Here is a 14771-nt window from a genome sequence, read left to right as displayed (position 1 = left end):
TAAACAAGACCAATGAACATAACCATCCTCAGACTTGTCAGTTTACATCCGTTCAAAACAGAAGATCTATGTTATCAAAGAGTTCTCCTGAATGCTTTTCAGTGTTCATGTCTACCCTAGATGGCAGAAAGCTGGGGAAGTCAAGGGGTCTGCTTCTTAGACATGTCAGTTCTTCTCTTTTCATCATAAACAACTTAATATAATATGTGTACTACATTCCTGAACAGGAATTTTGCAAGCAAATCAAATCTGGGTAAATGTACACATATTTCAAACCTGTCAAAGCAGTTTACCATCTAAAGCAGTGGTTCTCCAAGGAGGTATGCAAGTGTGGCATGAAATTTTGGATGTTATACTATTGCAGCTAATTTTCTTTAATATAAATTTACCCAATATGTGTAGTATAATACTTAAAAAATAAACTTGCCTATTTTATGTAGTAGCCTCAACATGCATCAGACCTAAAAGAAAGAACTCTACGAAAAGTGGCAACTATGCATGTTTGAGTGTCCTAATTCTTCTGTGATGTTGCCAATTCAAATGTCCAGGACTCTTCACAGTAAAGAATACTGTGCCATAAGCAAAAATGTCATGAACTGAAGTAATGTTGCAAGGAATCTTCTTAAAATAAGAAAACTCATTTTATGGCACAGTCATTTCCCAATTTATCTGCTTTGCAAATTCAGATTTTCTCATATTAAGTTTTCTTAAAGTGGGCCATAACTATGCTTGGGGCCCTTTCCAATAATCATACTGATTCTGATAGGCAGTGACAGATTGGAGTCTGACTCAGATGTTCTCATAATAGCTTTGGAACTAATTAGAATGACCTTCTGCATCCTGATTTAGGTTCTAATGGTGGGATCATAGATAGCACTTCTCTTTTTTTTCCTTTTTCTTAGAGAAGCAGGAGACTGAATCCTTGGCAATGGGGAATATCAATTTTTATCTCTGGCTTATCTAGGTATTCTTCACCTCAGAGATTCCCCCAAACCCACTAAACTTAAAAGTCTGATTAAGGATGAACTCTCCCATTTATACATGATCAACATGGGTAAGAAGAGGGTTATTTTGAATTTACGTAGGGGATGAATAAAATGTTGATAGTTTGATCAATCAATAAGTATTAATTACTACATGCCAGACACTGTGCAAAGAGCTGGAGAAGCAAAAATAAAAATGATATGGTCCTTTCCATCAAGGAATTTATAGTTTAGCCAGGGGAGATGACTTGTCTCAGTGAAGTTTTTAGAGGTAACATCATGTACCACTCCATCCAGGGGATTTTCATACCTGCCAGCCATTGCTTTGTAGTAGGCAAAGATCTGATCTGCTAATTTATACACAAATTGATCGAAACATAGATTGACCTGATGAAAAAAAGCAGAAAGTGTTATTGGCATCTCTTTATCACTATTTCTTGTATTTATTAAATGGAAGAGAAACAACATGTGTGCTCTTCAATGCTAATTTGGCCTATAGTTAGAGCTAGGGTGGCGGAAGGAAACAGTTCTGGGCTCTGAGTGAGGAGACTTGGATTCATATTTCACCTCTGATACATACTGATTGTGGGATCCTGGACAAGTCACTTGAATGTTTTTGAGCCTCAGTTTCCTCATCTGTAAAATGGGAATGGTAACTAATATTTGCACTATTTGCCTTATTAGTGTTATCATGAGGAAAGCATTTTGTAAATATTAAAGTGCTGTGGAAGCATGATGAATTAGCACTATTATTGTTTTATATGTGAAAGCCCAGGCCCTTCTTCTCTATGCACCTCCAGTTCATCCTTAGAGAATGACAAAGTTGCTTAGTCACCAAACCATTGAACTCTTAACAGAAGCAAGAGCACAAAAGGTGATCTGTTATCAATCAACAAAACATATATTAAGGGACTGTTGCGTGCCATGGACTCAGGATACAAGGACAAAAATGAAAAATTCTTTGTTCTTAAGAAGCTTGTGTTTGGTGAGAGAAACAAAAGGATCCAGGGCAGGGGGCAACATCTCTTTCACAAATTCATCTTCATATCCTGTAATGAATGGCATGTGACTCTCCCTCAACCCTAATCTCTTCCATTTGTTGCCACACCAGTATGTTTCCATTTCCAATCTTGCTTGGGACATGCTTCCAATCCCCAGCACAGAAATGTTGGGGTGATTTTTTCTATCCCTCTGGCTTCTGAACTTTTTTTTTCCTTCCTGTATGTTTTAATCAATTTTCCACATTCCTTCAAAAAATCATAGGATCTCCAAATTGGAAAGAACTTTAGATGTTATCTTGTCTAAGTTGTACCTGAAAGAAAATATTCTCTCTATGACATTTCCTGACAAGTGGTCCTCCATCTTCCACTTGAAAACCTCTGGGGATGGGGATCTTGCTATCTCATGAGGCATTCCATTTCATATCAGGACATAGCTGATCATTAGGAAGTTTTTCCTTATACGTAGACAAAATTGATCTCTTGCAACTTTCCTTTGCTCTCTGGGACAAAGTAAAATGTATCTAAACCTTTTTCTCCCATGACTATTCTTCAAAGACTTGAAGAAAATGATCATGTCCTACCTACATCTTCTTTTCTCCAGTTTAAATATTCTCAGTGACTTCAACTAATCCTCATATGGTATAGTAAGCCTCTATGGCACATAGTTTATATATTGATGGCTTAGGATGAGTGTAAAAGTAATTGTTTTCTATTCTGGCCAGAAATGGTGAGGGTCTTCCCTGGCCAGATAGATATCTATGGGATGGTAAATTGAGCTGTCTTTTGTTTCAATTCTTACCTAGCCCTTATTCAGTGAATTGTTGTGTCCTCAAACAAACTGAGACCTGGGGAAGACCTTAATTTTAAAAGGCCAAGATCACCCACTGCATCCTGGGCCATCATCAGTTGTCTTGACCTTTTTCTTGCCATTGGACTTCATGACTCTGAAGAAGAAAGTGAGGCTGACTTTGCACAGCTCTGCCTCACTCAAATTCAATTCATGCTCAAGTCAAGACATCATGCTCATGATGTCATTGGTCCTCTTTGAGAATGAAGGATGAACAATGACAACCTATGGTATGGTCTATAGTCTCTTCCCCAGCCTTAATGCCTCACTCTGGGCATACTTAAGCATGTCAATATCTTTCCTGGAATCTGGTATCCAGTACAGAACATAAAGCTAAAACACTCTATCTTCTAACACACATTAGAAAACCTTTGTTACACTGACTCTTAGTCTATCAGTGGTGAACTTGTCATGTTCCAGCATGAGCAAAGGTTCACATCAGACACAGAAGGTCAGCCATCCAACAAAGGCAGGAGCTATAAATGGCCCAGGGCTGAGGACATAAAAGATATGTGGATAAGGAAAGGATAGGGGGTGAAAATAATTATAAAAGAAATGGGTTATATTTAACTGTTCTATCCTGAATTCTTTTCTCACCAAATTCTCAGATCCTGAAGACTCAGTTCTTTGTCCAAACTTCTTAAATTTCTGACAGAGCTTTTGTATTTCTACAATTACATATAAAACAGAATAAGCTGAACAGTAGAGGCATCTGCCTCCCCATTTCACTTAAATGTTTTTTTGTTCTGTTGGTTTGATTTTGCTTCCTTTTGTGGTAGTTTTCTGAAGAATAAAGTACCTAAAAATCAGAAATGGTATCCAAGCACTTAATGAATCATCTGCTATGGACAAAGACCCATGCTAGGCACTAGAGATGAAATAAGACAGTCCTTGCCCTCAGGAAGCTTATGATGACCAAGATTCAGTAAATTCAGTTTTACTTTGATGCCATGTTCCTCAAAGCCTTGTCATACCCAGTATCTGTGGCACCCAACTTGGCTTGGCATTCCTAATGGTTGTGTGCATTCCACACCAGGGCACTGAGTTTGGGAAGAGGTTGGCATTCTTGTTCATTTCGCCCCTGAAATATCCAGGTTTTTGCTTCACAACACACTGCAGGAGTAGCCCCCAGTGCCTCCCCAATCATGACACCTTGATTGTGCCTCCTCTTGATCATTCAATCCTCATGACAGCTCTTCAGGTGAGCTAGGCCAGGATAGGGATGATCATTCCTGATTTATATGTAGTAAAACTGATTCATAGAAAGTACCTCAAATGACTGACCAAAGGTTGGTTGGTTTGTTCAGGGTCAAGGCAACGAGAGCTGTTTTTGTTATTATTGTTTGGACAGGTGATTTCACCCATGTACTGAACTCCCACTATGGAAACTTCTTCCATGGATTGCTGATCAGCCACTTCTATGTAACTGAGATTTAGATAGTTGCCTGGGCCATTGAAAAGGTAAGTGGTTTATCCCTGTCTCACAGTCACTATGCATCAGAGGTAGAGCCTGAACCCAACAACAAGTGGCTCCCTCTCTACTCCATCATACTGCCTTCCTCATCCGAGAATACCTAGATATAAATGTCCCATTGTTAAACTAATCCTGCCTGACCAACTGCCATCCTGTTATAGGTATTAAAGGAGATGCTTTATTAATTTAAATTTCTTTCTTTTTTATTATTAAAAACTTGACAGACATGAGCATATATGAGCATTTCCTCATACAAAGAAGCAAAAAAGAGGATTGTGTAGGATACTGTGACTCTCTATCATGTAAAGCTTGGAATTTAAAAAAAAGTAGATATTAAATTTAGCTTCGAAGTTCAAACACTGCCTTGCTTATCTCTGTCTTCTTCTGCACTTCCTTCTGATCTCCTCTCTGTATTTTCTACAATGGTTCATGCTGGCATATCTTTAAAGGTGGCTCCCTCTATATTCTAGACTAGATCTCCTTTGGCAGTTATGGAGCAGGGCAGAGGCAGAAATTTGAGGGGATGCTTGGCCCTTACCTCAGCTTCAATCTCATCATACAGGAACTGCTTTTTGAACTTTGTCAAGGCATAATATGCGCTGTCATTGTAGAGATCCAAAGGATATAACACATACCTTAGGGAAACAAAACAAAGGCTGTTTGTTATTAGCTCTGAAAATGATCTCTAACACAATTCAAGATTTTTAGACTCCCATGGGAAACACAAAGAATGAGCAGAATTTAGGAATTAATTAAACCCTGATGTGCTATATTGTACTTGGACCCAAGGTTTGTTGTTGTTCAGTTGTTTCAGCCATGTGTGACTCTTCATGACTCCATTTGGGGCTTTCTTGGCAAATATACTGGAGTGATTTGCCATTTCCTTCTCCAGCTCATTTTACAGATCAGGAAACTGAGGCAAACAAGGTTAAGTGACTTGCTCAGGGTCACACAGCTACTAAGTATCTGAGTCTGGATTTGAATTCAGGGAGATGAGTCTTCCTGACTTTAAGCCCAGCACTCTATCCACTGTGCCACCTAGCAGCTGGACCCAAGGTGTTCTTCAGTCATTTCAGTTGTGTCTGGCTTCATGACCAAATCTGGGGTTTTCTTGGCAGAAATACTGGAGTGATTTGCCATTTCCTTCCCCATCTCATTTTACGAATGAGGAAACCAAGACAAACAGGGTTAAGTGACTTGCTCAGGGTCATGCAGCTAGTAAGTGTCTGAGGCTAGATTTGAACTCAAGGTAGCTGTTTAGAATTATGAAAGAATGGTGCTTACTCTTTTATTGTTTTATAGCACCCCCTAGGAGGCAGTGTGGTAAAATGGATAGAGAGCTAACCATGTAGGGAGGAAGACGTCAGTTTGAGTTCCACCTCCAATACACATACTAGCTACTTGAACATGGCCAAGTAACTAAACCTCTTAGTGCCCCAGACATTTAAGACTAAAAATTGCAGGTGAGTTTCAATCTGCAGCAGAGAAGAGAGTTTCTACACAATAAGTTCCTTATACAAATGAAATTACACACACACACACACACACACACACACACAATAGTGCCAGAGGTCTTGGGTGAATTATTGCTTTTTTTATCTCAAGAATCCACAGAGGCAGATAAGTACTTTAGATTTATGGATACAGAAAACAAAAGGTTGGATCAGTTAGGACAATAAACCCAAGGCTCTAATTAAATTATTCTGAAAAAAAAATCAGGCGGCAGATAGGAATGTTGACAAACATACAGAACAAATGTTCCCTAGAGATCATTTCTTCTCAAGACTGTTGATGGTCACTGCCATCAGACCCAAACATTAGGGGTGTGGGTAAGAGTGTAAATTGGGCAGCTAGGTGACATGGTGCATAGAGCACTGGGCCTGGAGTCATTAAGACTTGAGTTCCTATCTGGCTTCAGACACCTACTAACTGTGTGACCCTGGGGAGGTCACTTAACCCTGACTGTCTAAGTTTCCTCATCTGAAAAAAAAAATGAGCTGGAGAAGAAAATGGTAAACCACTCTATTATCCTTTTTTGTGTGTGTATGTATGAGGCAACTGGGGTTAAGTGACTTGCCCAGGGTCACAGATCTAGTAAGTGTCATCTGAGGCCGTATTTGAACTCAGGTCCTCCTGACTCCAGGGCTGGTGCACTACCTACAGCACCACCTAGCTTCCCCCACTCCACTATTCTTGCCAAGAAAATCGTAAATGGGTCATGAAGAGTTGGACACAACTGAAAAGACTGAAAAGCAACAACGACAACAATGAATATAAACAGGTAGATGTTTTCAATCTATTTACAATCTATTTATTAATGCCTAATTAATTACAAATTAATTAATTACAAATAGACTAATGCCTGGCCTGAATTTCTTTTGGGGAGGCACACTGCTTCTTCTTCAGTGGGATTATGGCAAACACTTGGCCCTGGGAGGACCAGATTCCTCAGTAGTCATTTCCCTTGAAAGCCTCCCCATTAGCCCCAGTCCTGCCTCTTCTTACTCCATCATGGAAGGTTCTTTGGTTTCCAGGATATGGTCTGTTAAAATCCAGGGCATGGACATCTCGATAGGGAACTGGATCCGACGGCCCATTGTTAATTCCAGGAAGAATTCTCGGAACCAAAGCTGGGAGAGGTCACAACACTGCTGCAGGGCTTCTACAGGCACAAGTAAGAGAAGCTAGAATTAGTCATCACATAGGAGGACGTCAATGTGCCTGCAGCACAGAGGACCAGAAGCTGGTATGTTCCTTTGGGAATTGGTGCAGATGGCCTAAAGGGAGATCATGCACTGATCTCACAGGTCTATTGCCAGGCTCAAATGAAGTCATGCAAATTATAAACTGCTATGAAAGTGTCGTTTCATCAACATTATCAATTGTGTTGTTGGGTTGATACCTTTGCATATCATGGTAGCCATCAGTTTGCTGAAGATGTAAAGAACAAAAACACTGATGGAAATATTGGAGAATAAATATTACATGGTAGAAAAATCTTATCCAACTCTACTTGTTAATCCCTAAAATGATCTCTCTGCTTACATCAGATGGGCCTCTTTGATGCCTCCAATCCATGCTGATTCCTTGATGTCTCTCTCAACTGAAAAGTTTCTTCTCTGCTCTCTAATAAAAATTCTATTCTTGGGGCAGCTAAGTGGCACAGTGATTAGAGCACTGGGCCTGGAGCAAGGAGGACCTGGGCTAAAATCTGGCTTTAGACGCTTCCTAGCTGTGCAAACCTGGGCAAGTCACTTAACCCCGATTGCCTCAAAAAAAATAAATCTATTCTTGTTTCCAGACCCAGTTCGAGTCCCACCTCTTCCATGAAGCCTGCCCTGAATAGTCCAGCCTAAACTGATTTCCTTTCTCTTTTACCTACAACACTTATAATCTGTAAACACATCTTGTTATTTAATTCTATTTGTTAGAATACAAGCTCCTTGTAGGTAGGGATTGTTTCATTCTTTGTATTTGTTTTCCTCATACCTAGCATGGTGCCTGGAAAATAACAGGTACTTAATATGTTTGATTAGCTGATCGATTTGTCCTACTCTCTAATTCTTTGATGCGTATTAATCTAGTGTTTCTAGTAAACTTCATATGGGAGGACATATATTATAATTCTTTTGTATTCCCCATAGTGCCTAGGCTAGTGTTGGATATATAGTAGGAATGTATGTATGCATACATGTATGTATGTATGTTTGAGTAAATACTACCAGACTGATTGAATGATCAGTGTATCTGTAGAATCACAGTCAACACTAACATATTTGGAAAATAAAATTTTGTGTTAACTTCAGAGGGCAATGAAGCCATGACTGAGCCTTGGAGCAGTCCTCATTGCTTGGACCATTCAGAATTTCTTTAAAGCTACTCATGGCATCATGTTATCCATGTTTCTGGGATCCCACTCTTCCTTCATTTCCTTCTGTCCAAACTAAACAAAACCCAGCCTACAGGGAAGAAAAGGAAGATGACAAAACTGGTAGAACTGCCCTAGGATCCTTCCCCACTGTAAGCTAAGTTTTACTAATTAATGGATCTTAAGTAGCTAACTTGACAGATGTGGTGATAAGAAGAAAGTTATGTTAGGCTTATTCCCTGAGGAAATGGAAGCTTATGTCCATCCCTCCCTCAAGGTTATGAGCCAAACCAGCCACAAACATCTGCTGAAAGAAATTTTGCTAAATCAGGAAGAAAAAAAGCCAGCTAGACCCCAGTCTCCCTAACCTCCCAAATCACACCATAAATGTGTTCCATAGGGAATTGAGCAATTATGGGAACAAAAGAGCTTCTCTCACCCTCTCCCCAACCTTTTCTGATTTAGAATTTGGAATCAAGGCTTACCACTGATGTTGAGCAGATGAGTAAAGAAGAAGGACTGTTTATGGAACTCCTCAATGGCAAGAACAATTGGTCCATCCAGGCTACTCCTCAAGGTCTTCTTGGAGCCACTTTTGTCTGCAATGAGGGACTCCAGCATGGTCCTCACCATGTATAGCTTGAAAGGACAAAAAGATATCAGAAAGCTAGGGGATAGGTACTTTTATCCTAAGGGAAAATTACACTAGTAATAGCCAGTGGCTCTGCAACATAAGATGGCATCTGAATCATCAGCAAAAGATCTGACCTCATTCAGGATACTTTTACCATCAAGCATTTTCTACTCAATTTTAATTCTTTGAGACAAATAGTCATCTATATGGAGTGTGGAAGCATGTCAAAAAAATCCTTTTTAGTTCAACTGAAAATATGGAGAAATACTATTTCTCCAGCCTAGAACCCCTTGTAGAATTTTCCCTTTAAGAAAGTATGGAACAAAACCACTGAGGCTTTAGAGTAAAGGTGATGAACAAATTGAGAACAAAAAAAAACCACACTTTTTTCCAATTTAAAATAGTTGTCTTTTCATTCTGAAGGAATTAGGGTACTGATCACAGGGAGGTTCCCTTTGGTCACTCTAGAACATTTAAGAGAGTGGTCAAAGAATGAACTGACTATTTACTGAGTGACTATTCTATTGGATACAGCAGAGTATTAACCCTAAACTGTATTTTAACATATCACGGCCTTTTCCTCATTCAGGATTCCTATGAATGTCACTTCAAATTGTCTTGAGGTATAGAGAGATGTCCAAGGGTGTGGGAGGGCAATGTGAGTTTGGACATTTCTCTCTAAGCTAGAAATGCTTGAATTTAGAATAATGTTAATAAAAATGGGTTTTGCCAGATGCACACAGCACAGTATTTGTATTCATGTCTTTTCTCCAACAATATATCTGGAGATAGTAATTCTTGACCTGGAGCCAACTAGGTGGCTCAGTGGATAGAGTGCTGGGCCTAGAATCTGGAAGACCAGAATTCAAATATAGCCTCAGATACACAGTAGCAGTTTGACTCTGGGCAAGTCACTTAACCTCTGTTTGCCTTAATCCACTGGAGAAGAAGATGGCCAATTACTCCAGTATCTTTGCCAAGAAAACCCCACGGATACTACTGGTGTGATATGGTCCATAAGGCCATACAGAGTCAGACACAACTGAACAACAATCACACAATCCTTGCCCTATTGTAGGGAGCTGACTGTAACTACCTACTGATCGCATGCTTTCAAATGAAGCCAATATACTCTTTCTTTCTTTTTTACTGTGAGGTTATGGAACCTGAGCCAAGGAATATGTAGACAAGGAATATTTACTTGCTAAAGGCTATTTTATTGATGCATACAGGAACTAATACGCCATATCTTCCTGAAGCCACCCATGGGAAGGACCCAGCACTCCCTAAGTCCAAGATGCCCAGCAGCTTGGATTTACTGGAACTCATACCAACAGTGAGGTTGCCTAAACAGCTTTGGCGACTCAAGCCTCTTTGCTGTGATGGTCCCCAAAGCAATTTGCTGCTGTAAGCCTTGGATTCATCTGAGCACCAGGAGATAAGATAGCCCAATAAAAAACAGACATTGCAGCTATTGAAATTGCTACTGCCTGTGGAGGTAATTACAGGGATACAGAAAATAGGCCAAGACTGAGAGTAACTCAAACACCTCATCTCAACAGCAATCTGCCCCACAGTGCTGGGTTTCCCAGGATTTCCCTAAGTACCTACACACCTCTGCTTGCTAGAATATATGGTTAACTGCCAATTCTCTAACCATGCCACATAATGACAGTAACTCTTTAATAAAAGGTTTTTGAGTCAAGATTCTCTTTGGCAATATAGTGAAGCCTCATGGGCCACTTCTTGGAATATTTTTAAAAATTCATAATTGAAGGAAATGCTAGAGATTAGTGAAAATGAGATGAAATGTTTTTCATAGTCCCTTTGAAATCTACCCACTAATTCTGTGGGGTCTGCAGACACCAGGTTAAGAACCCCTGCTATAATATAAATGACTATAAATAGCAGAGACTTGAAAATGTTTATCTAAGAAATGCTCTGTGATTTATGGATGTCTGAGAAGAGATAGAGGACAGTATGGGATTGGGTAACATCGAAGTTAAGTGTTCATGGATCTCTCCTATTCCCTACTACTCACAACTTTTCCTTAATAAATAATAATAGCTAATATTTATATAGTGCTTACTATGTGCCAAGTACTATACCATGTGCTTTCTAAATATTATCTCATTTGATCTGCAGAACAACCCTGGAAAGTAGGTGCTATTATTATCCCCATTTTACAGATAAGGAAACTGAGGCAAACAGAGGTTAAGTGACTTGCCCAAGTCACTTCTCTTTTATTTCCCCTCTCCATCTAACTCTAGATATCACCTTCATCTTTTTTCCAGCATCTTTTCTTATTCTATTTTCCCTCTGCTTTTATCTTCCTCTCCTGCTCATTGCTCAGGCTTGTCAGCGGTACTCAGGTACTTAGCCTAATACCCCAAGGCATTCAGAGCTGAGAAGGTCATTGACCCCTGGTATGAAACATAAGTACTTGGGGGTGGCCATGGTATAGATGACTAATCACTGGGCTTGGGGTCAGGAGACCAGAGTTTGATCCTTGCCTCTGCCATATACTACCTATTTCTCAGAAATTCTATAAAATGAAGGGGATGTGTCAGATGACCTCTGGTGTCCCTTCTAGTTCTAAAATCCCATTATATTAAGTGAAATACGTCCTTCTTACCTAGGGGGACAACCAGAAAGAAAAGTGTCTCAATGAATTCTTTTCCCTGTGACCCTTTTTGAAAACAGTCTTTCTCCAATTCCCAAGAGTTCTTTAGAATCTGTCCTCCCCACCCATCTGCTATGGGAAATTATACCCATTTGTTTATGAGAGTGGGTTCTCACAAAAATCCTATTTCTTTGTTTTTTCCCTTTTATTTACCTGACTTCCCATTACAATTAAATATTTTGCTATTAGGGGAGAGGGTAAGGAGAAAAGGCTCTTCCAAGCAATAAATTATGTTGCATAGAAAGCAGAAAATACGCAGGTGTAAATTAATTTGAGAGATATGAAGACAAGGAGAAATTATACAGCCACAATGATACTCAAGTTTTGAGAAGAGGTAGGGAGACTAGCTATTGACTTGATTTGTGATACTGGCCAACTTGTTTCTTCTCTCTGAGCCTCAGTTTCCTCATCTGTATAATGACGATGAATTAGATAACCCTGAAAGTCCTGTGATGCTGAGATAATTCTACAAAGCTCTATGGAGTTCCTTGGACTGACCAAAGCTACCATTACAATTGATACTATTATGGCTGAATAGAAAGAAATGATAACAAGGGTGGATAGAATGATACACACTACACTTAGATGTTGTTTTGTACTTTTCAAAGAGTTTTGATGTACATTACCTCATTTTTACCACACAAGAACCCTGTAGGGTGGGTGAGGAAGGTAACATCATCTTTGTGTCACAGATGAGGAGAGAGAAGCATGGAAAAGGTAGGTAACTTGCCCTGAGTCACACAGTGAATTTGCATCATATCTGAAACTAGAATTTGTGTCTCCTAAAGCACAATCAAGTACTCTTCCCACAATTCTAGCACAAAGTAGTATGATGAGAACAGAGTATCCATTTTCTCTTTGGTCCCTTATTAGTTTGGGCATACAATCTCCAAGCCAAGCTATCTGAGGGGCCATGCCTGGTACTTCTTACTTGAGTACTGGAGGGTCCAACAGCTCGCCGGGGAACCTTGATGTCAAAACCACCTTTAGGGTCCTTCTCTCCTCTCAGGCAAGGGTCATTAGGTGGTTCTCGACCTCCCTCCCAGTCGCAGATTGTTTTCCGAATAGCCTGTAGGACACTGGAGCAGGAGGGGACAGGGTTATACTTAAGCCTTGAACCATTAGGAATCTTATGGGAATGGGCGAAGCCAGGTCTTTGTGACAATGTGGATGCACTCGCTAACCTGATGAGGACATTCTTCTTCTTCCTCACGGCCTGCCTTAGGGGTTCTCTCAGGGTCACCTGGGCAAAATCTTGCAGGGCAGCATAGATGGTGTTCCTGATGGCCTGGTTAAAGACACTCTCCATCCTGCCCATGAGCACCTGTAGACCTTTGATCATAGCAATCACCTGGGCCAATAACAAATGTGAGAGTCAATCACACCTAGCTTTCCTATGTATAGCACATTCATTTGCCTCTGACTGGAATCATCAGGTAATAGACATAAAGCTAGAAGGGACATCAAAGGCCCTCAAGTTCAATTATCTCATTTCACAGATGAAGAATTGAGGGATTGATAGGGCAGCTAGGTGGCACAGTGGATAGATCACTGGCCCTGGATTCAGGAGGACTTGAGTTCAAATCTGACCTCAGACACTTAACACTTACTAGCTGTGTGACTATGGGCAAGTGACTTAACCCCAATTGCCTCACCAAATTTTTTTTTAAATAATGAAGGGGCAGCTGGGTGGCACAGTGGATAGAGCACCGGCCCTGGATTCAGGAGGACCTGAGTTCAAATCTGACCTCAGACACTTAACACTTACTAGCTGTGTGACTATGGGCAAGTGACTTAACCCCAATTGCCCCCCCCACAAAAAAAATAATGAAGAATTGAGGGATTGGGAAGTTGAATGACTTGTCCAATGTCATACATATAGTAAAAATTGGTTTTCAAACCCACATCCTTTGACTCCAAGTCCATGGCGCCATGTTGCTTTTTTTGTCCAGTCTTCTAATTTCATTTGTGTAGTGAAATCATAGTGAGGAAACTCTCTCTACTGATGTAAAATCAGAAACTTTTATGCAACTCAGAGTTTTGGAGATTTGCCTACAACTTTAAGAGGTAATGTGACTTGACCACAGTCACATAGCTAGTATTTGTCAGATGTAGGACTTGAACCCAGGTTTTCCTGGCTTACAGGCTGGCCTTCCATCCATTGCACCATTCTATAGTGACAAAAAAATGAGTGCTATCCTTCCTTGATTCTGAGCAGCAAGCTTTGGGTCAAAGCAAAACACAGCAGACCAGGATTCAGCCCCAAATTGCACTCATTCTTTGTGTTTCCCATGGGAGTCCCCAAATCCTTCCGAATTGTAACAGGAGTCATCTTCAGAGCTAACAGCCTTTGTTTGTTTCCCTTGGGGCTGTGCTGTATCCCTTGGGTCTCTGCAATGAAACTGCCTCCCCATGTTAATTTTTCCAAAGCATTTTCTAACCATGATGTGCTTGAGGTCAGTAGGACAGGGATTATTACAATTCCATTTCTACTTATTAATTTTTTTTTGTTTTAAGGAGAACGGAAGGGAATGAGAGAAAGAAGGCCAAGTGCATGACCAAGGCCACACAGTGAGTTGGTAAAGCTGGGATGAGAATGTAATAGTCCTGACTCCTGACTCTTTGTTTTGTCTGCTGGATGACAAAAATAATTCCCACTTACACAGCAATTTACTGCTTATAAAGCCTCTTCCTTACCATGACCACTGAGGTATCTCTTCTCCCAACAGAGAGATAGGAGACAATGGAGGAGGAATATGGTAAGTGCAATCAGATGAGGTCTTTGTGTCCATTGGTCTTCCTTAAATGCTTTTCTTTGTTACATGAAGGGTTCAGTGTTGGGGCAGGGTGGGGAGAGATTAAGGGGAAATGGCTGCAAAACAAGATGCTACAGGGCAGCTAAGTGGTGTAGTGGATAAAGCACCAGCCCTGAATTCAGGAGGACCTGAGTTCAAATCTGACCTCAGACACTTGACATTTACTAGCTGTGTGACCCTGGGCAAGTCACTTAACCCCAATTGCCTCACACACACACAAAGATATTTTACACTTACTAGCTGTGTGACCTTGAGCAAGTCACTTAACCCCAATTGTCTCACCAAAAAAAAACAAAAACAAGATGCTACCCCCTTCTTCATTATAGAGAGATGAGGGAGTCCCAGATCAGAATAGTGTATACATCAGTAAACCAAAAGGGGTTTTCCTCAGTTGTTTTTGTCATGTGGGAAGGTTCAAGGGGGAGGGGGAGGGAAATGACTAACTTGAAGATAAAAATCATTAAT

The 14771-nt window shown here is 40.3% G+C and overlaps 1 protein-coding gene across 3 annotated transcripts in view; it reads right to left on the bottom strand.

Annotated features, from left to right (window-relative positions):
- CYFIP2 (cytoplasmic FMR1 interacting protein 2) overlaps positions 1-14771 on the bottom strand; it is a 145092-nt gene that overhangs the window by 76865 nt on the left and 53456 nt on the right. For all 3 annotated transcript variants that reach the window (XM_043982124.1, XM_043982125.1, XM_043982123.1), the window contains 6 exons: positions 12675-12841; positions 12422-12569; positions 8659-8812; positions 6811-6967; positions 4844-4940; positions 1294-1370 (listed from right to left, as the gene is read on the bottom strand). In XM_043982124.1, the coding sequence (XP_043838059.1) occupies positions 1294-1370; positions 4844-4940; positions 6811-6967; positions 8659-8812; positions 12422-12569; positions 12675-12841 (800 nt within the window). The remainder of the gene's footprint in view (positions 1-1293; positions 1371-4843; positions 4941-6810; positions 6968-8658; positions 8813-12421; positions 12570-12674; positions 12842-14771) is intronic.

Source organism: Dromiciops gliroides, chromosome 2 (genome assembly GCF_019393635.1).
Source record: "Dromiciops gliroides isolate mDroGli1 chromosome 2, mDroGli1.pri, whole genome shotgun sequence".
Taxonomy (NCBI): Eukaryota; Metazoa; Chordata; class Mammalia; order Microbiotheria; family Microbiotheriidae; genus Dromiciops; species Dromiciops gliroides.
This window is presented reverse-complemented; position numbering and strand designations above follow the sequence as displayed.